This window comes from Musca domestica, unplaced genomic scaffold (assembly GCF_030504385.1).
Source record: "Musca domestica strain aabys unplaced genomic scaffold, Musca_domestica.polishedcontigs.V.1.1 19, whole genome shotgun sequence".
Taxonomy (NCBI): Eukaryota; Metazoa; Arthropoda; class Insecta; order Diptera; family Muscidae; genus Musca; species Musca domestica.
The window spans coordinates 303,779-331,644 of record NW_026712245.1 but is presented as its reverse complement, the minus strand read 5'-3'; the positions used below and the strand labels follow the sequence as shown (position 1 = coordinate 331,644).

At 34.9% G+C, this 27,866-nt stretch overlaps 1 protein-coding gene across 1 annotated transcript in view; it reads right to left on the bottom strand.

Annotated features, from left to right (window-relative positions):
- Positions 1-27,866, bottom strand: part of LOC109612830 (uncharacterized) — a 68,861-nt gene that overhangs the window by 20,645 nt on the left and 20,350 nt on the right. The window contains 5 exon segments of the mRNA XM_059121115.1: positions 15,206-15,826; positions 20,258-21,437; positions 23,524-23,730; positions 26,965-27,054; positions 27,257-27,548. Of these exon segments, the coding sequence (XP_058977098.1) occupies positions 15,206-15,826; positions 20,258-21,437; positions 23,524-23,730; positions 26,965-27,054; positions 27,257-27,548 (2,390 nt within the window).

The window sequence follows — 27,866 nt, the reverse complement described above, 5'->3', positions numbered from 1 at the left end:
GGCTTAGATGTGTAGCAAAGCAGCAGCAGCATTTAGCTGGCTGGCTGGCTAGTAGGGATATGCCTACTGGTTCTACAACTTTTTCTTTATCTTCTTCTTCTCCTCAAAAAAAAAAATATTCTTTGTCTTTTAATGTTGCTGGCTGGTGAATATTGTTGTTGCTTGCTATTATTCCATATTTCTTCGATTTGATTTTATTAGTATTCCTTGTTTTTTGTTGTTACTTTAGTAGCCGTGTTTGCTGTTATCCATTTGTATGCGTCGCGTCCGTATAGCCTTTTTCTTTGCCGTCGCGTTATAGTCTTCTTCTTCTTGTTCACACACAACACCGACCGTCCGTCACACAAGCCAAGCGTCGTAGCCGTGTTTTAATGAATTGAAATTTTTCACAACTTTACAGCGCGGCGCTCAAACAAATAATGAGCACAGCGCGTTGTGCACAAGAGAGATAAACGTCGTTGTCGTCGTCAATTCTTTCTTTGTTGTATGGTAGTAGTTTATGGTGCTGCTGCTGTTGTTGTTGTTGCCATTATTGCCGTTTAGCCAGTCATGGGTATGAGTGAGCGAGCGAAACAGGCACATGTAGCATTGTGGTACGTACTTATTGTATGTACGTACATACGTACAAGAACTGTCATTGTAACCTCCTATATGGTTGTGTGTATGTACAATTGAGAGTGGTGTTCAATTTCCAAAAAGAGGAGCAATAGCAGCACAACAACAACAAATACACACAAGTCAAAGACAATAATGGTAATCGTAGAAAAACAAAAACACACAAAAATGTTATGCTGCTGCTCGATGGCTTCTTGGCTAGCTATCTATCTAGCTAGTGGAGGAGCAAGCGTGACGGTGTGTGGCATAAATCTAACAACAACAACACCATTATTATTTCATTTCCAATAATCAAATCCCATGATTAGCATGCCGCCTGTCTCATCATCATCATCATCACCACCACCGCCAAATGAGAAAATATCATCATGTAACGTCACATACGTTGTACTTACATTAAGTATACGTATGTTATGTTACACTAACTATATGCACAATAATCATCAATAGAGATGGATATTTTTATCCACCAATGTGTTTATTGAAAAGGAAACAAATATAAACAGAGAGCAAGCAAGAGTCCGAGACATGGAGCAGCAGAGAGTGAAAGATAGAGATGCTCAGGAAGGGAGAGATTGTGGCTCAAACACTGGCTTTGTAGTAGTATGATAATTTCTTATGCTTTTAGATATGTTTTGGTTGTTTTTTTTCTTCCTGTAGTCGAATAAGTATTGATAAGGTGACTTGCCTCATTGTGTTGCCATTTTATTCAAGAGAGGGATAGAGAGAGAGAGTACTAATTTAACAGTTTTTTCTTTATTACATTTGATTATGAAATTTCGTACATCCAACAGTCATCCATCTCCACACCGCAGACAAACACACATACAAAAACAACAAATACAAAAAGATTTACAAATGAGCCAGCAGCCATTGAACCATTGAAACAAGGCTTTGACGGTGTGTAATTGCCGGGGATGGGGAGTTTAAAATTTTAAAAATATATGATAGGGTACAAATAACAGAAGGTTTAAGGCAAATAGCGTGACACTTTTATGACTTTAAAAAATATAAAGTAATAAATCTTTATTTTGTGACATATTGCCAAAAATAAAAACAGGCGATGGCAATTTCGAGTAATTAGAATTAACAAAGGGGCAATATTAATTAATTTTTTATGTGTAACATACAGAGATGGAAAATAGGAATTGTTACAAAAATAGATTATCTAAAGCAAATTAAACAACATTCAAACAGCTCATGAGCGCGAAATGTAGTGATGAGAAATTTGAAGTATACAAAGTTGTTTTGAAGGGATAATTTAGGGATGGGAAATTTAAACTTTTAAATTTCTATCTGAAATCAAAAAATGCTAAGGCTATTTTTTTTTATTATCCAAAAATGGACAAACTGAGTCAGCCCAATAAAAAAAATATATGTCGTGTGTGTGTGTAAAATCCAAAGATGGAAATTTTAAATAAAAATTAAATTCAAATCTTTTAATGAAAATTCTAATGATGTAAATTTTTAATTATTAGAATTTCCATCTAAGGATAAATAGAAAATACCCAATTAGCAAGAAGATAGGTCTTCTTGTCAATCAACAACAAGAATTTCAAGTACAAAAACTGAACGATATCAAAATTTGTGTGAAACCGGAGATAAAAAATATATTTTAACAATTCTCAGCATCCATTTAGATTTTTGTTCCTCAAAAAGGACGTCCTGTAAACCACTCAAAAATGTGGGTCTGAATTCAGAACGTTACTTACAATTTATACGGGTCCTTTCCAAATGACCGAAATATAATTTATAGTCCTGTCTTTATATATTATAGTTGTTTTTCATTTATTTACTTTTTGTCAAAAAAAAAAAAAAATAATAATTAAAAAAGTTGAGAAGTTGAAAAGTCCCAGCCCTGCCACATGATTTGCGTGGTTTTAGAATAGTTAGCCGATTTATAGATACGGTGATAAACAGAGCAGCACATTCGGTGGTATATTAGGACGTATTATATCCTCCTTCTCAAACTATAATTCGGGCAGTTGGAAATTATATTGGGTGATTTTAAAATGTTCCGTTACTTGGCTCCATTTTGGGATTAAGCGAATTTGTGCAAGTGAGAGACTCCCCTAAGTGAATATTTTGAATTGAACTGATTACATTATTCAAATGTCACCAAATTTAGAAAACAAAGTGGGACCCATTTGGAAATAGTGAAAATAGCTACCTATACCAATTTCGGCAAATTTCATTTCAAACGATTTTTCCAAAGGAAAGGACAATTGCACAGCATTTTTAGTTTTTATTTCCGTTTTTAAATTCATTTTACGTTGGCTGTCTGCTGCTGTCGCCGCTGTTTGTTTGCCTTGCTAGTGAGTGTAGTGTGGCGTTGGCGGCGACGGCGGCAGCAATAGTAAAAATAAAAAAAATAATTACAAACAAAAACAACGACATTTTATTCCAGACAATATTTATTTTTCCTCAATTCAAAAGGACCTGAGATTTCTCAACATCAAAGAAAGAGAGGGAGCAGTACAACAACAGCAACAAGAACGATGATGATGGTGTTGTGTGCACTGTACTCTAGTAGCTGGCAGAGCATATTCCAACAAACTAACAACAACAATACAATAATAATAACAACAGAGACCATAACTGAAAAATTGTATTTGTACATTTTTTTCTTCGTTTGGCGAGAGTAGAGAATAAGTGATTTTCTTTTGGTAAGAGAAATGGGCAATGGCAAATGTAAACGAAATGTATTTGGTTTAATTGGTGAAGGTGGTGGATTTCATTAGAATTTTGGATGTATTTGTGCTATTAGTTGTCGTTGTTGTTGCTCCTTTTTATAAATCATTTTTAAGCCTGACATTTTGTCAAATTACAGGGAATAGAAATCGGGATTTTTTCGTGTGCAACCGCAAATAAATTAATCAGGTCAATGTGACAGCAAAAGAAGACACATGGTGTTGCGTGAGGAAGGTAAAAAAGAGAGATTTAAATGTTAAGCCATTTTAGACGTCATATATAATATCAATTTAATTCCTATTAAAATAGGCAAATCCTTTTGTTTGCATATGACAAAAGTTAAAGTTTCACATAATTTGAGAGAGTAACATGCCTTGCATTAAATGAGTAAGAATTTATGGGTGAAAAGAGAGCATGTTTGCCGCCGATAACAACATCCGTTTTCACCATTCAAGATATCGATAACCATATGAGAAGGGATATATTATATCGATCGATAGTTGTTATAAGGAAATGAAAAACACAATTCATTGATGATTTTAATGAGAAGTAAAATAAAAACTTGCCAATTTTGAAAAGGCTTCTTAAAAATTGACTGTTTTGGTCAAAGGAGAAAGATACGTAAAGGTACATGTTAAGTCATTGCCAGTTGAAGTAGGAGTCAAGTATATAAACTGCAAATTTGGGTTGGGCTTCTTCAACATTGATTATTTGGGTCAAAGGAGCAAGACACAGATAAGTCCTTGAAAGTCAAAGGGAAATATTATCAAGATGTGTTTCTATTTTCGACGAAGTCCTTTGGTGGGAAAACTTAGCAAACAAGCAGATGATGTTGGGTAAGGAACTTCCATGCCTTAGAAGGGTACATCACTGTACTGATAAACGTTTTAATTACAGGTAAACTGATAATAACAGATTTAAGCCAAAATAACTTTTTCCAATGTAAGGATAGGATAACACACAACTAAGCGGCAATTAGTTTGATTGATACTTTACACATATCACACAGCTAAGGAGTTGGCAAATACAACACCAAAAGTGTAAGAACATTCCTAAGGGATATACAGCAACTAAAAATGCAGGTGTGTAAACAACAACACCGCCTCAACAGGTAGATGATGACAATATAAAAAGAAAAGGTATTTTGAGTAAAATACCAATAGAAATTTGAAAAGCCGAGTAATTTCCAGTAAGCAAAGGACATTGGGGTTTATAAATTTTATTCAGAGGTTTTTCTATTATTGAAGTCTATTAGAATATTTTGTGACAAAATCCGCAAAATTATCCTTCGAAATAGGCATCAAATATTTAGGGTTCCTTTGATGTCAAATCCTTGTAGCTAAATTATATTGATATATTTATTTATAACAGCCCAAATATTTCTTAAAACCTGTTACGTTGGAAATATTATTATCACTATCTAGAGAAAATCTGCTTTGCAAGCCGTTAAAAAATCAAAAATATTGTCTTATAGTCTTTCCTTTATATTAAAACATGAATTTTCTCCGCTAATAGTAGCCAAGCCCTTGCGGTGACGATGATTAGGAGTGTATTAACTTGATTGTCAAAAATTTACATTTTCTGTGGAAACGTTCATTATTGAAGCCTTTACTCTAATGAGAACTTTAATTCGATCTCTCTTAATGGAAAAAGGAGTTCAAAAAGCGTTATATTCAGTCACGTCACACATTTTTGCCCTACTCAATGTGAAAACTTAAATCATGGACAAATCAGTTGTTCTCGAAGTCCCTAAAATTTGGGGAATTAATTGCTTGGTCGATGCATTAATATCAGTAAATACTATTTCTGTGTTTATTTAAAATTCATTGCAAAATCTATCCTGCAATTTAACATTTCCACCTCTGATTATTTAGAGCCGTGTCACATTTGTCACAACACCAAACAGAAAAAGAGAGCACAAAAAACAGCTGAGAGCATTGCAAAGAGCAAAGTCAAATGAAAATTCTTTGTTTTACAAGTGGTAAAGCTGCTGCGGAAGAACGAATAAGGAGACACAGCAACAACAACAACGGTAAAAAAATCAGCGATTTATTATTTTATTTAACAGCAGCATTCATATTGGCTGGCTGGATAGATGGATGGATATTTGGTTGTTGTCGTCGATGTCTTCTTCTTCTTCTTCCTCTTGTGTTTAACTTCTTTTGAGTTCTTAATGCTTGTCATTATGCATTGGATGGATGCTGCCACCACCATCACCACCACCTTAAAGCTACTAGTTGGATGAAGCAGCCATGTCTGGTGAGACAAATTTTAGCCATAGCTTAAGTTGAAAGTGGCAACGATGGCACAGAGACAACAACGACAAACAACTAAACCAATTTGATGCTATGAAGGAGGTACGTACAAATGTAGGTATATCGTTGTCTTCCATTCGATAGATAACCTCCTATTATTTTACAATTTCTTCTTCTCATCTCTTCTTCCTTCTTAGCTGTTTTACTAGGAAAATGTATGCAAAGATTTTGAGTTTGCAGAAGCAATATCTTCTGTTGGAATTGGCCGGGAGGAGAAGAACACCACATTATGTGGAGATGAAATTGTGGATGCCTTACATTTACCAATTTGCTCTAGTGTTGCCAAAGGGTTAAGCTGCCGCACTTGATGGGAAGAATAAACAGTTACACATCCATTTTGGACGTTTTCTCGAGTCGCTATTTTAAAGGAATTATGCAGGATTTGGAGGTGGAACAGTTATGTTAATAGATAACTGATTGGTAAATGCATCCAACTAAGGGTTGAGAGTTTTATGCTTTAAGCAGCCTCATGAATTGGGAGTGTTTCGCATATTTAGTATAAAAGCACCTTTTCTGACGGAAATTCTGTTTCTTCTGCCATATATGATTTAAGGTCTTAAGGTACACTTTTAGAATATTTTTTTGAGATTTATTAATTTATGATATCATTATTTTCATTGCAGCTATATCATCAATCCTAGAAGTTCAGTATTCCTTTCATTTACCTCGTTAATTTAGTACTGCCAAGGAGTTTATCACCTGACACAAAGCATAAAACAGTTCCTATTTGGAATATGATTTGAAGTGGTCCAAAGAATTCAAAGTCAGAAATTGTACCCGAATTTTATAGTCAATTCATAAGCTCGGCATCCCAATGGATCGGAATTGGTACTCAAAGCGTCTCAGTTCCGCGGAAAATGGCTCATTTACTGTGCCACTGTCTAAATCAGTTTAACAAAGATATTCAAATTCTTATTATTTACTGATATATTCTTATTATTTACTGGTCGAGGAGATAATTTATCTTTGTTAGAAAATACTATCAACATGTGCCTAAATCAATTTTCAAGTTGGGCATCAGCGAATCATCTAACAGTTAACTCATCTAAGTCCAAAGCACTGTTGTTTGGCATGTCCAAAAATGCATCATCGAACTTAAACATTATTTTAGGCAATAATATTATTGGTTTTGTTGAACACCATAAAGTTCTGGGTGTTACTATTGATAATGAACTATCGTTTAGTAATCACATTGATATTTTATCTGGCAAAATTTGTTTTTTATTAAGAAGAATATACGCATCAAATTTGTATATGCCTCTTCATGTTAAGAAACAGGTAGCTCATGCATTGCTTATGTCTACCTTTTTATATGGTATTGAGATTGTGTCAGGTTGCATTGGTGGACATCTCTCTCGGTTGCGGAAAATTGTAAATGCAATTGTACGCTTTGTCTATAAGATTCCTTTAAGAAGTCATATTTCTGATTATGTTAAGTGTTTTCTGGGTTGTTCCTTTAACAATTTCATATCTTATCGTATCCTGGTAGGATTTTATAATGTAGTTAAAAATGGTGAGCCTGCATCATTAGCAAGACTTTTTTCCTTTTCACATTCAACCAGAAACCCTCAATTGATTATACCTAGGATATGTAGGAATATTTATGCGCGATCCTTTGTAGTTCGGATTGCACGCGTTTGGAATGTGCTTCCACATGAACTTAGAATATTCTCGCATACTAATAATGTATTTAAAAGGAAATTGCGAATTCATTTGGCAATGAATTAAAATGATGGACTAATCTAGAGTTGTTGTTGTCTAGGACATTTATATATTTTTCTTTTCTTAATAATAGATGGCTGGGGAGCCAAGTAAAAATTATGTATTTTAGTAAAATAAAAGAGTTGTATTATTACTATAAGCTCAGGTTTAATTTTGTAACTAGTAATACTTGTATATGGTCTTATAGGCTTTGTATTACAGAAATGGATGAAATAAAAAAAATAAAATAAAATTAGCGGGCAAGAAAACTAAGCTCTCAGCGCCTTCTCCAAGACGGAACCAACAGTTACTTATCCTTCAAATAGCTACAAGTTCAAAGTTAATCATTTTCATCATCTTCCCACCACCTAACACTTTTTAAAATTCAATTTCAGAATGAACGCTGCAACTGTGGGGAGTAGCTGCCTGACCTAGATATGTAATCCATGCAACATTGAGGGCAATTAAGTTTCTGATCAGGAAGGAATAAGGTTGGATTTCTCTGTCTTCAGCATAAAATTTAATGTCAACATCAGGAAGGCATTGACTTCGAGGCTATAAAAGGGTTTTGTATGATTTTTTAGATTATTTTTATAAAGTTAATAGTTATTACACTTTAGATTCATCCTCATATCAACGACACGCAGACGACCTACAAAACGAGTTTTTTCTTTCCAGAGTCTAAGCTTGTTCTTGAAAGGCGACCAAAATTCAAAATTTGTTTTAAAAACTATTGCTTGTCTTTGCAGTAAGACACGACATGTGCCTAGACTTAGCTGGTAACCCTCAAATTAAAAAGCCAGCCCAATTTGTGGCAAATAATTAATAAATAGGTTCCAGTATCTTCCCCCGCCAAAGCTTCTCCCAGGATCACCAAAGTATGTTGGGAAAAAACTCCCAATTTTAATAATATATCGGAAACCACCCCTCTTTCATTTTGTATTAACCCCGTGTGCCAAACTAATTCCCATTGAATAATTAGCAAGAGCAAATTTGCTGTAAAACAAACCACACCACAACCACCTCCACCACCTTCGGATGGTTGGTTGGGTTGATTGTTTTAGCTTGCACACCAAAATTGTATAACAAAAACTTCATTTGCCCTTTTTTACAGATAACCAACCAAAAACTGCTCGATACCATTTCAGACACACTCGCCAGGATAACAGAAAGAAAACGAAATGGAATAATGACGAAGACAACAACAACAACAACAACAAACCAACAAAAGCCTAAAATTTATGATTTAAAATATCTCACACAACTTTTACATATTGCCAAAATGCCGAATGAACGGCCGACCGACGACGACCAACTGCTACTAAAATTCTTTGCACCCCTTCTCGTCAGGAGCAAACCAAACAAGCAGCGGCAGCTTGGATTCTTCCTTTATTTTTTGTGTCTAATCGAAAAAGTACAGTCATCATGAGCATGTCGTTGTAGTCGCAGCCATACTTCTTAGACTACCTACCCCTACTACACACACCAACAACTAGCATTCATATTACCTATCTAACTACCAACCAACCTACAAACGACACCCTTCTCATGTGGCATTAATAACGTGGTGGCGGCGGTGGGCAGCACAACGATGGCGTTAACGAAAAAACAAAATCCTCGAAAAATAATAACACAAAAATCGAGAAGAGAAAGAGAAAAACTTAAACACATTAGTTGACAATTATCAACGTCATTTCACATTTACATCAGTCGGCGGCGTAGCCAAATCGGAGTAGTTGTAGTAGCTCATTCAAAAGGGAACGATGAACGAAAGGCAATAACAAAGACTATGACGATGATGATGATGACAATAAATCCAAATACAGCAACAACAACATCGGAACATAAACTAAGATTTATTCAATATTGTATACAAAAATCGGGAAAAAATCATTTTCATTGAATCCTCAAATGGCATGGAATAAAAAGGCAAAAGAAAAATCTCATAAAAATACACCACCACCAAAACGTTGGATGGATGGAAGGTTGGTTGTTTGACACCCCGACGAACACCACTACCACACATACATGTGTGTCCTTTCAGCCATCCAGCCAGCCAGCCACCAAGCAAAGGATAACCTTTCACAAAACGGTGAAATATTTAGCTGTGACTTTCACGATTCCGTTCGCTGTGTGTGTCCTCTTCTCTCTTTTTGAGGGCAGACAGTGGCATGTAAGCAAATGAAGGGCTTTGCTTACCCCTAAAACGAATGAAAGAAAAATGAAATCAACAAGCCAATATTGTATCGTGTGCAAATCTGTATTGGTGGGATTCACGCACGCACTCACATTTAGCCAGGGGCATACGTAAGCGAAGATGATGAGTTGAGTGTTAAAATAAATTGTGGCTATTTCGAGATTAATGTTGGTACCATGAAAGAGGCAACAACACTCCGGACACTGTCATTTGTTTGTGTTAATGGTGGTTGGAGGGTGGATGAGGTGGTTACCAATTGGGAAAGAAAATCAAAGGATTTTACGAAGGAAAAATATTCCCAAATTGATAATATGCCATGAAATCGGTATATAATAGAATAGGAAAGCAGATGTGAACATCAGGATTATACAGGGTGAGATGAAAAAACTGCAACCAACTTCAGACTGCTGTCATTTCTAAGCCTCTCGTCCGACAGCTGTTACAATTATTCCAGTGACAACCGCCATAACAGCCGATGGTCGCTCTCCGCTCGTATTAATCGACCGTGGCATCAGAATAAATGCCGAATATTATCGCGAAAATATTCTGGAGGGTGTATTAAAGCCTTGGACACGCAAACCTTGGACATTCCAACAGGACTCAGCACACGCCACCCGAAAATGGTTACAAAATGAGTACCTCGCTTTATTTCCAGCGCACAATGGCCCCCAAAATCTCCGGATACCTATCTGTTGGACTATTGGGTCTAGAGTATTTTGGAAAGCAAGGTTGGCACTAAAAAATACCAAAGTGTCGATCACCTGAAGCAAGCGCTTCACCGAAAATGGGCCAAAATACCGCAGAGCAACATTAGGGCAGCGTGTGACGGTTACATTGGCTGTTTGGAGGCCATAATTCCTGTCAAAGGTGACAGATTCGGACAAATCTAAACTTATTCTAAAATTTGATGCTATTTTCGACATTTTTTGCTTTCATTCAAAAAAAAAAAAATATAAATAAATAAAATAAAAAATATAAAAATTATGGCGTTTGAGACTTTATTGCATTTTTTTATCTCACCCTGTATTAGACGTTTAAGCAATTCTTAAGGTAGTCAGATAATTTTTGATCAGGACATTGGGTTTTCTCCAAAGGAAATTATCAATGGGGAACTTAGTAGCTTATTTTTCAATTAAGATATAATAATGTCTAACGAAGGGACTCTCTCTCCGGATTATCTTGGATTATCAATTGCACATTTGTACTGGGAATCTTTGGAAGGTCATTTCATAGTATTTTTTTTTACAATTCTGCCTACACCCCTGCCTTCAACCACAGTGCAACAGAGGATATAGAAATATGGCTCTTCAATGCGCCATCACAACTTCGAAAATTTCCATTGTGTTGCCACACACACCTCCGACCCCCACCATCATAGTACGAATTGCGATTTTTAATGTCCCACATAAACTAAAGGAAAATCCCACTTTTCTTTCGCATAGCAGCAATGAAAAGTCAGCTCACGTACAATGCTAGCCTAAAAAAAGATAAAGGAAAGCGGCAAAGCCAGAGGAGGCATCTCTAGTAATGGGCACAATATATTTTTGAAGGAGGCTGGGTGGTTTGGGTGCTTATAACAATTATAAATTCAACATATTTCACATGAATTCTTTTCATTGTTTCTTTTTCTGGCCCCACAACTCAGAAGAAGAAGGTGAAAAATGGAGAGAAACAAATCTCTATTCTAAGGTAGTGTGTTGTATCCTTTCAAGTTTTTAGTTCACCAAAATTTCCTTCAGTCGACAAGATGACAATCTACTGGAAGGAAGAAATGAGAAATGCTATATTGCAATTGTTTGGGAGTGTGTGTGTTTTTGTGGGGACAGGAGGAGGGTGGGTGCTTGTGCGAAGGATGCTTGGTTGCTTGCTGGGGAGCACCGAGTTTATGAATTTTTAATGGCACAGCCGGCCATTTCTGCGTCTTGCTTGTTTGCTTGCTCGGCAACGAAATAAAATGTGTGAATTTGGGGGTAAAACAACGTTGCTTTCAAATTCACATTTCTTCTCATCTGTTTAGATTTGGAGCAACATAACAGCAAGAAGCCGCCTCGTAAGACGGAAATGGTTCCAAGAGTAACTAGTATTACAAATAAACGAAAGCAAAAAAAAAAACGATTCCATCGTAAATGAGCAGGCGTTTTGCACAATCCGTACAACAATGAGAAAGAGAGTAAAATAGTATCCAATAAGTATCCTCCACCTTACTTGGTTTTAAGGCAGAAATATAGGTTTTTTGTTTGGGTGGATATTAATAGATATCAATTGATTTTTGTCCACCATGCCTTGCATTTTTTTCTTGCTCATGAGTACAAAAAAGGGCACAGTAGAAAAATGATTTGTGTCCTCTGTTACCAATGAAATAGAAAAACATGGGAAAGGGTTACATATTTCATTGGTGGGGGTTAAATTTTTGTTTGTTATCCGCCTTATATATGTTATAGATTGAGACAGCCATCATGTGTGACCGAATTTTAACTAATTTTCTTTAAAAGTATTTTGAATTATATTTCACTTCCTGCTAAGGTTTTTTAATTTGAATACTTCTGGATCCGTAGCAATTATTTTATATATAGCAGTTTTTCAACATTATATCACCACAAAATTTTAAATATTTCATATGACTTATATTAACAAATGTATAAAATTATAGAAATTTTAAAAATAATATGACATTTTGTAAAGTTTTAGGCTATTAAATAATTGAAATAAGCATGCTATCAATGAAGCGAAGAGGATATTTATATGAATATGAATAATGCGGCTAAGGACTACAATGAAGAAGAATCATTAAATCGGACTATTGTATTTTTGAGACATTAGTAATATGCATACAAAACTAGGTTAGGTTATAACAAATTATTTTACCTACAAGGAACATTTTATAAATCTAATTTTTCAATCAACTAAACGCTTAAAATAATAAAGAATAGTCAAATCCTGGAATACTTGTGTGTGAGGATGTGGTGAGGGGCTTTAGGAAATTACAATATTTCATAGAAGATCGACAAGAGGCCCTTCAATAATAAAATTAATTTAGTAGGACTTATATCAAAAAAATCGGTAGTCCGTTAACTATAAATTCAATAATCGATGAACTTCTAAAACATGGGGACCTCTTAGCGTCATTAATTTTATTCAAACCACGAAACCACAATCCTTGGTCTATTCAAAATAAATATGACTGAAATATTTCTAGACTTAAATCATTCTTCATCAACATCAAAGATTATTCTCGATTGAAAATAAATAATGAGAGCTTTAGAAGGATGATTAGAGTATATTAGAATCGATCCTTTTCTAAAACTTAGAGGATATGACAACAATGACATGATTCAAACAGTCAATCAAGAAATCACAAACCTTGGATCGATTCAAAATAAATTTGAGAAAAATATTTCTATGCTAAATTGAAAAATAAATAATGAGAAGGTCTTAGAGGTCTTCCAAAATATTATTAAATAAATTTAATAATTTTTGTGAAAAATTTATTAAAGTATTTTTGTGTTTATATTGTGTCAGGAAGAAGAACTGCTGCTGGGCGGGTCGAATGAAATCTCCTACTCCACCATGGAAAAAAATTAAATTATTTTTAAATATCAATTTGGAAGACGTTACATTAATCCAATATGATCCATACAGCACTATACAATTTATAAAAAGCAACCAGCGTAATAGAACCGTAATTGGAACCTGTCTAAAAAATCATAAAAACTTTGAAAGTTATTAAATTCGTATTGTGGCTTAAAGGTATAAACTTGGAATTGGATTTAACTAACATACGGAAAATACTTCTTTAATTGAATCAATTCCACTAAATTTGACGGACGTATTTTTTCTACGGTGTGTGACCTGTTATACCAAATATCATTGCTATGGAGTGCATATTATGACTTTGACAAGGCTTCACTATAAAATCGGATTGAACACATATTTAGGAGCTATAGTCAGATATAAGCAGATTTATTCAAGTCGGATCCGGATCGTTTATTCAAAAATCAATCAAATTGGAATTGGAGGAAAATATATGGTAGTATAAATCTGAACCAATTTCGACAAAATTTGAAAGAGGTATTATTGAATTTGATATCTTGTAGCGCATATCTTGGTTATGAAGTTACGGGCTCAAATATCAAATCCCATGAAATATAGTTATGGGAGCCATATCTCACTATATCGATTTGAACCAAATTTTACATATTTTTTTCCAGACTGAATTAGATCGTAGGTGCCAAAATCTCGTGTATTTGTTGCACTTGGTGTACAATAAACTAAAAAAATCAAAATCAGCACCAAACAAATGAACTGTGCAAAGTTTGGTCTCATTCGGACCATAAATGGGACCTGTAATTTGTTAATAGACGAGCGGACATTTGAACTACAAATACCAGCAAACCCGTAATGCTGTTAAAATTTTCAAAAAAGTATACGGGGACTATACCAAAACGGGAACCTCTATAGACAATTTTATACTTCAAAGATTGCCATCTACCAAATCTTCTAAAATACCAAATTTGCAACAATTTTGTGGTTAGATTGACTAGGATTATCAAAATACCGAATATCGGTAGGTATCGTTATATGTGCGCAACCAGAAAACGTGGACCTAAATATTTAATGTTCTGTCACAGGAGCTAGAACCCATTACATATTTTTAAAAAATTCAGGCAAAAGGCATTATAACCTAATTTCATTATATCAAGTAATGAGTAACGTCCGACTACAAGCAAGACCGTTGATTTGAATCTCCAGGTCAGCAAATATCAGGCACATCCATATTCAGTGAAGGCATCAGCTTCAGGCCAAATTTTGAGGGAGTGAAATGGTAAATAAAAAATCGGAGATTTATGTCTCTCAATGAATGACTTAATAATAAGAAAGTTTTGCGCTTTTGAGTTTCAATCTCTTTTCTACGTAGAACTTATGATAATTTACTTCAACACGTTAAACATCATCGTACTCTAGCTTCTCTTCTTTTCCAGCCTAGAATTATACCTTTTCTTTTTGACTCCTTTTCCTATTTTTTAATTATATTTTTACATCCCTGAGTGATGTGGCTAAGACCGCTTAGGATTGTTTTTTTACAATTACAATTCTAAACTCTTGTGTAGCTGCCTTCTTCACGTAGAATGCGAAAAATTGTAACCATTGAACGACCCCAAGTTATAACCAATGAGTTTTAGAATCAATTAAGACAGTTTCGAATTTGCTTTAAATTTTTTTAGAACCAAAGATTAAGTCCTAGCCAAACGTGAGTTTTTGTCCCACAACAACACAAAAAGTTTTTGTCCCAGCCAGTCAAAAGAACGGGCCGTTTTGGTTTGATTCCATAAGTTATGAATACATATTTCTTTCCTTCGTTTTGGACGAAAATATGCATTCCTATGTATACTTAGGGACCACAATTTTATATTTCCCTAGTGTTACAGGCAGGCTTATCAAGTTTCCGATTAAGAGTCCCAAATTAAATAATTTTTCTTCATTGTAATCCGCCGCGCTCGTTGTATGTGTATAAAAAAATTAAAAATAAAAAATTGGATGATATTTTCTGTTTAAATGAATTCCTTAAAAGTAATGGAAAAAGCAAAACGGATGATAAAACATTAAAAAGAAAACCAAACATAAAATGGAAAATAATTATTTTTTTTGAAAATTGAGGGGGAAAATAGAATTTGGAACGAAAATTTACATTGTTCATACTAACCAAGTACATGGCCAGTTTATTGATGTCCAAATTAGCCAGTTGACTGACATCGGTTGTGTTGAGAATGTTCAGCATTAGGCTAATATCTGCGGCCGTTGGCATGGGTGTTGAGGTTAGGGCAGCTATGGCAGCCGAAGCAACACTGTTGCCCTGTTGCTGCTGCTGCTGTTGTTGTTGTTGCTGCTGCAAGGTTTGTTGCTGCTGATGTTGTTGTTGGTGCAAAGACTGTTGCTGTTGTTGCAATGTCTGTTGCTGTTGTTGCAGTGCTTGTTGCTGCATAACTGATTGCTGTTGCAACTGTTGTTGTAGTGTTATATTCTGAGCAGCAGCGGCATTTTGTGCTGCTGCCGCAGCAGCCGCTGAAGTACTTGGTCCCGTTGACAATGTACTATTGTTGCCTTGTATCAACGATTGTAGACTTCGACTACCAGGATCCTGGGGTGTTGTGGCTCCACCACCTCCAATTGCGTTAACACCTCCTGCACTTGTTCCTGTTGCCGATCCAACACCACCAGCAGCAGCATTTTGCATTTGTAATTGTATCGATTGTAAGGTGGGTGTAGTCGGCACCGACAAGGGTGGCGTTGACGAAACCAATGCCTGTAGCTGTTGATTTGGATTTTTCAAAAAAAAAAAAAAAGTGGGGTGGGAGGGAATTTGTAAGAAATTTGCCATTGAAGATTTATTGTATCCATTATCAAATAAGGATGTTGGTATGTTGTGTGTGAGGGTGTGGGTGAGTGTGTATGATGAAAGTGGGGGATGGGGGGAATGTGTTTGATTTTTTTGCGAAAAGATATGATTTGTTATATTTTTTCCTAGTAAAGGTAGTAAAGTAGCAGAGCGATATTTAGCTTAGACATAACCTATGTAAATTAAACAGACACAGACTTCAGGCTGCAGGTGACTTTTTGTAAATATCTTTTGGAAGCGAAATCTTTGAGAGGAGTTCTATTACGAGAGAGAACCGTTTAAATACTATTTTAAATAACATATTTTAGGAATATAAAAAAGTGCAATTTTTGCAAAAACTTTCTCCTTGTCATGGTAACTGGTTTATCTGAATTACTATTTAAATACCTCAAAGCCGTAATATAATAAGGAATACCTTTTGCTATATTCTGTCGCATTTGGTTAAGATTTAGATATTGCTCCCATATATGCATTTCCCCTAATATGATTCAAATGATGCCCCAACAACTACGTTTGTCCAATTGGATTGAATTTAGAATCATACGACCAAGATCCGACTAGAATAAAGTCTGAAGAGTTTGAAACGAATCAAAGTTTGGATTTTTTTTCGCGTTTTACTACAATAGTGATTATTTAAATTAGATTTTTTCGGGGGAGGTATTAAGAAGGGTTCGTCGATAGTGTCTACTTTCATATATAATGTAAACCGTACATAAATATTACTAAGTACAAAGTTTTGTTCAAGTCGAGATATATGATTTTTCGTTGTTGCAAAACTGTCAGGCTTAATCCCTTTATTGTTGGGTAAAAAATATTTTTTTTGTCATAGAAGTTATTTTTAAAATAACTTCTGGGGAGAATATCCCAGACAAAAAACAAGGGAACTGATGAGGATAGGCGGCTCTTTCCGAAACCTAGGTATTCCCTGCCTTAACCCCTGATAAACATTACCATCGTTCTCCACTAATAAACAAACGTTGTTTTTAAAGAAACAACAATAAAGGGATTAAGCCTGACCATTTTGCAACAACAAAATACTACGGTATCCCGAACAAACAGGCCAAGACTGTTCTATATGATTTTTCTCTAATTTCAAAAATTTTGAGAATAGGGAGAAATTTTTCAGTTAAAAGGGTTGTAAATCCACCAATGAACAAAATTAAAAAATTCTAAATCCAAAAGGTAGTTCACAGCAATCCAACAGACATCATTACGTTCAGGGCAATCAGGTCAAGGCTATACTGAAATAGGACTAACTTCTTTGGCAGATATGGGATGACAGTGGTATTATTGTTCTTTAAGTGTTATATGCTCTCTAGCAAAAGATATAATACAGTTGAGATGAAAAAACGGCAAACAACTTCAGACTGCTGTCATTTGTGAGCAACTCGTCCGACAGCTGTTAAAATTGTCCCAGTGACAGCTTATTATATTGTTTACAAGCGTACAAAAGCATTTTGCTGAGAATTTTCCAGAAAAAAAGTTATTTGTGATTGAATTCAAACGTGATAGTGTGATTTCTTTATATTTGGCTGGAATACCACAAGTGACTATCGTTAGAGCACTCCAGCATTTAAATGTGAATAAATCTTTTGTGTCTCGTACCATCGCTCGTTACCGTGATACTGGTAGCGTAGCCCGACGTCAAGGAAGTGGACGGAAGAAAACAGTAACATCAGCAGAAATGGTTCGAAAAGTAAAGAAGCGACTTGATCGAAACCCGCGTCGCATATCGCAATATTCGGCAAAAATGAGCTCAGGGTAAAGCCATTGATATTCCAAAAAGTGCACCGCAACATAAAGAAAATAGACTCAAAAGAGATGGTCGGTTTCCACTCGTATTGATCGACCGTGGCCTCAGAGGGTGTATTAAAACCTTGGGCACGCAAACATTTTGGCCGCAGACCTTGGACATTCCAACAGGACCCGTCAACATCGCACTCAACACGCGCCACCCAAGAATGATTACAAAATGAGGTTCGTCGCTTCATTTCCGGCGCACAATGGTCACCACAATTTCCGGATACCAACCCGTTGGACTATTGTGTCTGGAGTATTTTGGTAAGCAAGGTTGGCACTAAAAAATACCAAAGTGTCGATCACCTCAAGCAATCGCTTCGCCGAGATGGATCAAAATACGGCAAAGTAACATTCGGGCAGCGTGTGATGGTTTCATTGGTCCTTTGGAGGCCATAATTTGTGCCAAAGGTGTCCAATTCGAACAAATCGAAACTCTATTCTTTTATCAAATTTTATTTGATACTATTTCCGACATTTTTGCTTTCATTCAATAAAATGTAAAAAAAAAGTCAAAACTATGGCGTTTGAATTTGTTGCAGATTTTTTTAACTCAACCTGTATATTTGACAGATATGAGATAGATACAAAGTTCGTTCTATAACTAAGTAGATATGATCTAAGAATCGCAATAGGTATACTGACTGGCTACTGCACTACACCTCAAGGTGGGTTAACAGTGTTCTTGACTACTATAGACTGAGCGAAGATGAAGAAGAGGCAGAGACAATTGAACACCTACTATGCTGTTGTCCCATGTTGTCCAACAATAGACATAGGCTATTTGGCAAATAGAAATTATAATGTTCCTCTCAGACATAGATCCTATTATCATCAAGTTTGCTAAAATTACTCCAAGATAAAGCAGACCACCCTGCTTCCTTCTCTTTATCTTTTCTAGGATGAACACAATGGACCAAAGGTCCCCGAGTGAAGCAGTTGCCGTCTCCCGCTAGCTGCGCGTTCTTATGCCAAACCAAACTAAATCCTAAAATCTAGCTTTTTAATTCTTACAATGATATGGATCACGGTAAGGACGGGATCCCTATTAAAGGATAGGTTGATCCCCACAAATTTTAGGGGTGAGAAAGTGTGACTTAAAAAAATTGATCTAATTTGACCAGATAACTAGGCACAAAGTGCACCTACCTTAAGTGAGTGTTGGAATTGAAATCGGTCATTGCCTGGGATTATTTTAAATCATATTATTGTTGAAATTAGTAGGTTATGCAGTGGTTAAGAAATAAACATTTTTACCGAAAATATATTCCGCATTTAGCTTTGTTAAAGACTTCTCTATACTTTCAAATAAAAACACGGTTATTTCTTTCTAAAGTGAAATATCGACGGGGTCGCTAAACCTCAAACCAAGCATTACTATATTTTTAAAATTTCAAAATATATACGATGTTTTTTTGTAAAAATTATTAACCAACCTCTAGCATTTCCGAAATTACAAATCACACTGATCAAATGTATATTTATATTTCTTTGAGATATAAACAGGTTCCTGTTAAGAATTTAAAGTAAATTTTATCATCAATCACATGGTGGAGAAAAAAGATTTTTTTTGTTGTGAAATCAACCTACTTACTTCTTTAGAAATACGTTCAGATAAATCGGGAAATTTCTTAACTTATAACTATTTTATAAATAATTACACCTCCTTTCTTCTTCATTGCATTACACATTACTTCAGTAACTATACATTTTCTTAAAATAGAGGACAAAATACTTTTTTGGCTACATTACTACTTTACTACACAAAAAATATAACAAAATTCTGGTGGTTATATTTTCAAAAAATCGGTATGTTTTGAGTTTGGTGGGCCCAAAGCAGAAAAAGAGTCGGAATAGGTTATTATGAACGCAGCAAAATTTGAATAAATTTATTAAAAAAATTAACTTAACAAAGATTTATAAAAATTAATAGAGTTCATTTTCAAACCTATTCCAACTGCAATTTCAACAATGACCATTTGGGTTATGGGAAAAGTAGTTTAGGTTAAATGAGAGGGATAGTAATAGTGTACAAAGATGTGTGTGTGTTTGTGTGGAAAAGGATAGATGTAAATCAAATGATATGATATTCATTTTGCACATTTTAAGTAAAGAAAGAGAACCAAAAAGAAGAAATAAAAACTCAAAACTAAAACACAAATATACAAAATTTAAATAATACAATAATAAATTAAAGCCAAACTATAATTACAAAATTCAAAAATAGCAAAAGAAGAACAAAACAAATTTTTGGACAAATCAAAACTACATTTCAAATCCTTCTTTTGTTTAAAAATCAAAATCGAAAAATGTGCAAACTTTATTTGAGATATTAAAAAATGGATATAGTACGTAATTCAGACACAGAAAGCTTCATAAAAGATAAACTGAACCAACAGAATGGGGCATTTCTCCAGAGCACAATCCCCCTCCCTTCTTCATACTGATCAATTTATCCTCCAATGAAATATCCTGCGTCTGACTTCCATGTAAAGGGATTATGAATTATATATTGATATAAATATTTGCATTGTTTGTAAAACTCACCTTGGCCTTTTGTTGTTGTTTCAATTCTTCTTTTTTGTAATTCCTTTGATAGGCAGTTATAACACGTCGCAGACGTGTATTTAGATCCTGCATTGAGGGCCACATTGTTGCCGAATTATCATCGACCGGCGCTTGTGTGGGTGGATATGAACCGGCACCACTCTCCTCCTCATCTAAGCCTAAACATGGGTTGTTTGGGTTTGTTGTAGTAGTTGTATTAACAGTATCATTTTGCGTTTGCTCTGTCGAGCTTGTTGTTGATGATGAGGTGGTGGTGGTAGTGGATGATGTAGATGTGGTAGTAGATATATTGGTAGTAGTAGTGGTGGTGGTAGTTGAGGTGATGGTGGTGGTAGTACATGTATTTTTGGCCTCTGTTGTGGCCGAATTTGGAGCAGCTTTCTCAACGTCAACAGTTTCAGTAGTAGACGGCGGGGTTGTGGTCTCAGCTGTTGTTTTTGTTGTACTACTGGCAGCAGCGTCTGCTGAAGAATTAACCTCATCACCTTTGGCGCCAGCAACAGTTGTTGGTTCAGATTCCGATACACTAACATCCATGGAATTGGAATCATTGGCAGTTGTAGCGGCAGCAACAGTAGCTGTATCACTGCTATCCGCAGCCCCAACAGCCTCGGCTGATGATGATTTATCATTGCTTGCACTGCTGGCACTACTGCTACTGCATGCCTCAGCTGTTTCTGTTTCCATTTCCTCAACATCGCCTGTATCTTTATCTGATTTTGTATCGGCTTCATTTTTATCCAAAGGATTGCCATCATTATCCGTTGCCGACGAGGATGATTTGTCATTTTCATCCTTCTCAGCTGATGTTTCTTCTTCGGCTAACTTGGAACGTTTACGTTTTTTACCAACAACTGCAGGTGGCGTCGTTGTTTCGGCGATTGGTTTATTCTCCTCATCTTCGCCGCCGCCACCAGTGGCACTTTCAACAGCTTTGCCATTCTCATTATCAGCCACTGTAACTGTTGCATCTGCGGTTGCTTTTTTGGCCAATTTTTTATTCTTACCCGAAGAGCTGGGACGTTCGGGTGGATCTAAAGAATCTTTATCTTTGTCGCCCGTAGTCAACTTGGTGGAATCAGAGTCTTTGGTGGCAGTGCCATCATCGTCGACTTCTTCATTGTCGGCATCTTGTTTTGAGTTGGCGTCTTCTTCAGCGCTGTAATTGAGATATAGTAATGGAACAGGGTTATAGTTAGTGGTTGGAAGTGAAGTTGAATAAATAATGTCAGTTTATAGTTTCATAAAACTTCTGCATCAATCTGTATGTTTTCATAGATAAAATTGAAATATTGAAAAATACATAGAAACGTTTCATACGAAACATTTTCTATACAAAAACGTTTCATACGAAACATTTTCTATACGAAAACGTTTCATACGAAACATTTTCTATACGAAAACGTTTCATACGAAACATTTTCTATACGAAAACGTTTCATACGAAACATTTTCTATACGAAAACGTTTCATACGAAACATTTTCTATACGAAAACGTTTCATACGAAACATTTTCTATACGAAAACGTTTCATACGAAACATTTTCTATACGAAAACGTTTCATACGAAACATTTTCTATACGAAAACGTTTCATACGAACATTTTCTATACGAAAACGTTTCATACGAAACATTTTCTATACGAAAACGTTTCATACGAAACATTTTCTATACGAAAACGTTTCATACGAAACATTTTCTATACGAAAACGTTTCATACGAAACATTTTCTATACGAAAACGTTTCATACGAAACATTTTCTATACGAAAACGTTTCATACGAAACATTTTCTATACGAAACGTTTCATACGAAACATTTTCTATACTGAAAACGTTCATCCGAAACATTTCCTATACGAAAACGTTTCATGCCGAAACATTTCTATACGAAAACGTTTCATCCGAAACATTTCCTATACGAAAACGTTTCATCCGAAACATTTCCTATACGAAAACGTTTCATCCGAAACATTTCCTATACGAAAACGTTTCATCCGAAACATTTCCTATACGAAAACGTTTCATCCGAAACATTTCCTATACGAAAACGTTTCATCCGAAACATTTTCCTATACGAAAACGTTTCATCCGAAACATTTCTATACGAAAACGTTTCATCCGAAACATTTTCTATACGAAAACGTTTCATCCGAAACATTTTCTATACGAAAACGTTTCATCCGAAACATTTTCTATACGAAAACGTTTCATCCGAAACATTTTCTATACGAAAACGTTTCATCCGAAACATTTTCTATACGAAAACGTTTCATCCGAAACATTTTCTATACGAAAACGTTTCATCCGAAACATTTTCTATACGAAAACGTTTCATCCGAAACATTTTCTATACGAAAACGTTTCATCCGAAACATTTTCTATACGAAAACGTTTCATCCGAAACATTTTCTATACGAAAACGTTTCATCCGAAACATTTTCTATACGAAAACGTTTCATCCGAAACATTTTCTATACGAAAACGTTTCATCCGAAACATTTTCTATACGAAAACGTTTCATCCGAAACATTTTCTATACGAAAACGTTTCATCCGAAACATTTTCTATACGAAAACGTTTCATCCGAAACATTTTCTATACGAAAACGTTTCATCCGAAACATTTTCTATACGAAAACGTTTCATCCGAAACATTTTCTATACGAAAACGTTTCATCCGAAACATTTTCTATACGAAAACGTTTCATCCGAAACATTTTCTATACGAAAACGTTTCATCCGAACATTTTCTATACGAAAACGTTTCATCCGAAACATTTTCTATACGAAAACGTTTCATCCGAAACATTTTCTATACGAAAACGTTTCATCGAAAAAAAAGTTCCGAAACATTTTCTATACGAAAACGTTTCATCCGAAACATTTTCTATACGAAAACGTTTCATCCGAAACAATTTCTATACGAAAACGTTTCATTCGAATGTTTCTTCGCTTGAATCGAGTCACAGATTGATGTAGAATATTTTCCTTAAATCTATAAAAACCATAAATCATCATGCCAAAAAAATTCACACAAATAAAAAAATGTTGAAATATTTAAAACATCTATAAGAAGAAAATAGTCAGAGGTTTCACATAGTTTTTTCATTTTCTCAAAAAAAGCAAAATAATATGAGGTTAGATTGAAAATTTATTTCTTTAATGATTTATGATTTTATGGAATGGAACACGATGATGTCCTTAAACTATAAAAAAACTGTTAAAAAATATTCAAAACTTACACAGGCAAATTGGCTACGGTTGTCTCCTCTGTGGCTGTGGCACCAACATGACCGGCAAAACATAGGGCAGGATCGGAACGCATTATGCGATACATTTCACAGCCGTGTTTAAAGGTGCCCACCAAAAGACTCTTGTCGCAGCAGGGAGGATTCCACCAAGAGGCCGGCACAGCTTCAGCCATGGTTGGCGGGCGTATTGGCAACTCGCTAAATAATGATACATAGTTATAGATGAGGTAAGAGATGTTGTTGATAGGTAGGGGTGTGGTGGTGAGTAAACAAATGTTGTGATAGGAGAAATAAATTTAAAAAAAAAATAATCAATTTTGTTATAAAAAAAGTAAACAACAAAAAAATTTAAATACAAATTTAATACAATAATAATAACAAACTACAGCCAATTATGAAAAAATATAGTTATTTTCTTTTCAATTTTTTTGTGAAAGGGAGAGTTTATGAAAGAAATACAGAGGCATTTCGTAATAAACTGCTGCTGTACTTACAAATCATTATGAATCTGAAATATTTCCTTTTTTATTTTTTTAAATAAATGTCTTAATGAAATCTTGCAATGAAATGTTAGGTTTGATCGAGCAAGGAATATTTATTTAAGCAAATAAACATTGAAGGAAATTGAAATATTTATTTTTAATTATGTAGAGCATGAACATATTTTGACAGTTAAAAGAGGGGATTTCGATTTTTTAAAAGGTTAAAAGTTAATAATAATTGGTGGAATAAATAATTAACGCCTAGAGCATACGATATATTTTTGCTCTGGAAGATAGCTTCAATATTATATGACCAACAAATCTCTAAGAAATAATAAATGCCACTTCATTGAAGTGGAAATTTATCTTTACATTGGCAGCCTGTGGTGACAAAAAAGCAGTGATCAATAATATTGCCCAAATGTTTTGATTTTTCTATAATTGATTGATAAATGGCAGGTTGAAAATTGAAATAATCAATTAAAACTTTGGAAGAAGTTGCTTTAGAAGTTTCTACTGTTCCTTTTAGTGATCTTGTCCTTGTAGGACTTTAACTTCTAACCAATCTTGTCCGATATAATTACAGAAAGATGCAATATAACTGCTTATATTTTGGACCCTATAACATCTAGTCTATGGGGAATTATCTATTATTGCAAAACTCTCACTGTTAACAAAAAATGAATAGAAAATACTAGAACCCCTTTGGGAAGCTAAATATTTCGCATCGAATATAGGGACCGACAAAAAAAGTCAACAATTGTTATAATCAACACATAAGCTAATGTTATCCCTAATCTTCAACCAGTGGATCTTATGATGAGATTTGAGGCTATATGAAAATTTATTGAGGCTCTGAGAAACAATTGCTTGAAATATCCTTGAAAGGTCTAACAGGAAATCGAAAGCCAAAACAAATTAATATACTATCCGGTGCTAGAGGTGAACCCTCTCAAACGGCAGCAATTCATACCGGACAGTTCTAAGATGAAGGAAGGTCATCTAAAACTTTTTTCAATAGCTACGATAATCTTAAATATGGCTAAGAAGTTAGATTTTAGCCATCTGGGGCTGCAGAATGTCCATTTTTCTGGGTTCATGCAAAGTTCGCTGGGTCTCAAAGGTCTCAACTTTATCGGTAGAGAAGATGGCTAAAGAAATCTATGTGTTCGATGTCAAGGTTGACGTGCCCGGGATTTTCGAAAAAAAAATAACAAATTTAACTTCAACCAAAATAAACTGGAAATGAAGCTCGCATTAGGTCGGAATATTGGCAAATTGGAACCTACAACATAATTATAGCTACAAAGTACAGACCTATTTCGGTTAACCTGGTCTTAAGTGGTCCATACATGTAACATATGGGAATAGCATTTAATTCTAGAACTGTCGATGAAAATGTGCTTAGGAAATTATGAAGGTAGACTTACGCTGTGAGCTAAAGCATGGCGACTGTGGCCAGTATTAATAAGGGACGTTAATTTATAATCCATCATTTCTCGGGGATCACACCATCTCCATATCTCTATTTTGGTGTTCTAACCTCTGAACGCAACACTTTCCTGGATTACAGGAAAGCTAATATACCTCCTAGATTTCATCATTGGATGTTCATTAATGTTGGGTTGTGCCGTGGAAGTCATCCAAGCGAACACAAAATAATTATAATTCCCCAGGACCAAACATCTCGGGATGAGTCTGTATGGTCTGCTTAAACGATATCGGTCACAAGGCCGTCAGATAAGCCTAAGATGTCGCCGGTGTCATAAATGAACCCATATTATAAATTCCCCACCTCTCAAGACGTACAAGAAGAGTTCCGGCCCAACTATGTTTAGTTAGGATGCTGCTGATACAATTGGCATAAGAGATGATGGATAACTTGAGGAATATCTGTTGAGCATACGAACCCTACAGGCACAGAAACCATTCTGGCGGTTTTAAAGACTTCAAACTGTCTCATTATACATCGAGGACTTTTTAAAGAATGAAGATGTCAAAAGGCATTTAGTCCAGAGAAATTCAAAAAGGTCTTCTTCAAAACAGATAATCTTTAAAAGGTCTTTATTAGAGATAATGTTAATGGGAAAGTAGAGAAAAGTTTCTTCAAAAGGTCTTATATGGACAGAAAACATTTCAACAGACCCATTAAAAATGAACTTTTCAAAATGCCCTATCCAGATAGGGCAATTCATATTTTCCACACAAATAGCATTCTTTAGAGGCCTTCTATAGTTCAAATAGTTTCTAAATATAGAACGCTTTTCAAAAGATATATATTTAAGGAACAATATCAAAGCTATCTTCCAAAGAGGCTTAACGTATGCTTATAAAAGTAATAAAAATTACTTATACAAATTTAAGGAAAATAATTTAGTGATGCCCTTTTATTTTCAAGTAGATCTTGAGGAAACAAAGAAGGATGCAAGCCCCCCAACGAAAATATGAAAGATAACTTCAAATGCTTAAGAATATTTATATTTTACAAAACCCAACAAGGAAAAGAACGAGATAGAAAATATGTTAATCCTTTAAGATAGGGATATTTTGAGAGAATTGATTTTGAATATCCTAATCCTTTAAGTTAGGGGTGATTTGAGAGAATTGAATTTTAATTTTTTGACGAATTTTAAATTTTGTCTTTCACACTTAAAGGATTAATTATGGTCATGTGTAAAAGGAAATTGAGTTAACAGGTAATTTTCAAAAAAGAAGAGCCACATGCCAAAAAAAGGAAACCCCGCTGATGTGAGCTTCTTGGTAACAATCCCAAAATGAAGCAGACAAATAATGGAAATACACGCATACACATAATTAGCTGAATAGTTTTAAAAGGGGGAATTAAGAAAACATAACCAAAAAACAATTATCACAACAACAACGATACGAAAAAAAAACCGACAATAACAACAATGAAATTGCTTTGAAACATTCGCCCAACACTACTTACCTGACAGGTGTGTTATCCTTAATCTGTTGCACCAAATCTCCAATCACCTCGTGTTGTATATAATACAGCATACGGACGCGCAATAAAACTCTGTGTTGGAGGTAAATAGTAAATAAATTGAAAAGAAAAACATGATAAGAAACCAAAAGAAATAAAAAACCAAACATAATCGAAAGTAGAAGGAGCCAAATAAAAGATAAAAGAAGAACAAGAAGAAGAAAAAGGAGTAATGTTAGTTGAAAAATTCCTTGAAATTGGGTTAAAAGAATAAATTCGATTCCACACGACTCACTTATTCGCGTGTCTGCTTAAATGTTTTTTATATGCCCCCTCTAGATAGGAATCAGCATCATATTTCTCCTGTTTGCTCCAATGACTGGGGTCCTGTATATTCTGTAGACCATGGGTGCCGAGCTCTTTCTTGGGTGGTTTGGCGGCAGCTGTTGTTGGCGTGCTGCCCTCACCACCACCTGTGCTTTCGGGAGTTGGCGGTGCCGTAGCTGAATCCGTGGGCGTTGGTGTTGTACCACCACTAGCCGTAGTAGCAGTCTCACCATCTTTTTGCGTTTTACCACCATTACGTCCTGTAATGAAATTGCATTTTTATTATCAAACTGCTAAATGGGATAGGAGAGGTGGAGTGTATATGTAAATATTATAAAACCAATTTGGGGAAATAAACAGAATTTTGAATGCCAAAAAGCTTACAATGTAACTGAGAATAAAATTAAAAAAAATCAAATATTAAAACGCTTTTATTTGAACCTTATGTTTGGAATCCTAAAATGAACATCGAAAATGCTTTTTATCTGAGAGTAAATCTGAATTAAAAATATTCAGTTTTAAAAATAATCGCGATTGAATTGAAATTTCCAGATTTTTTAAACAATAATATTTCACTG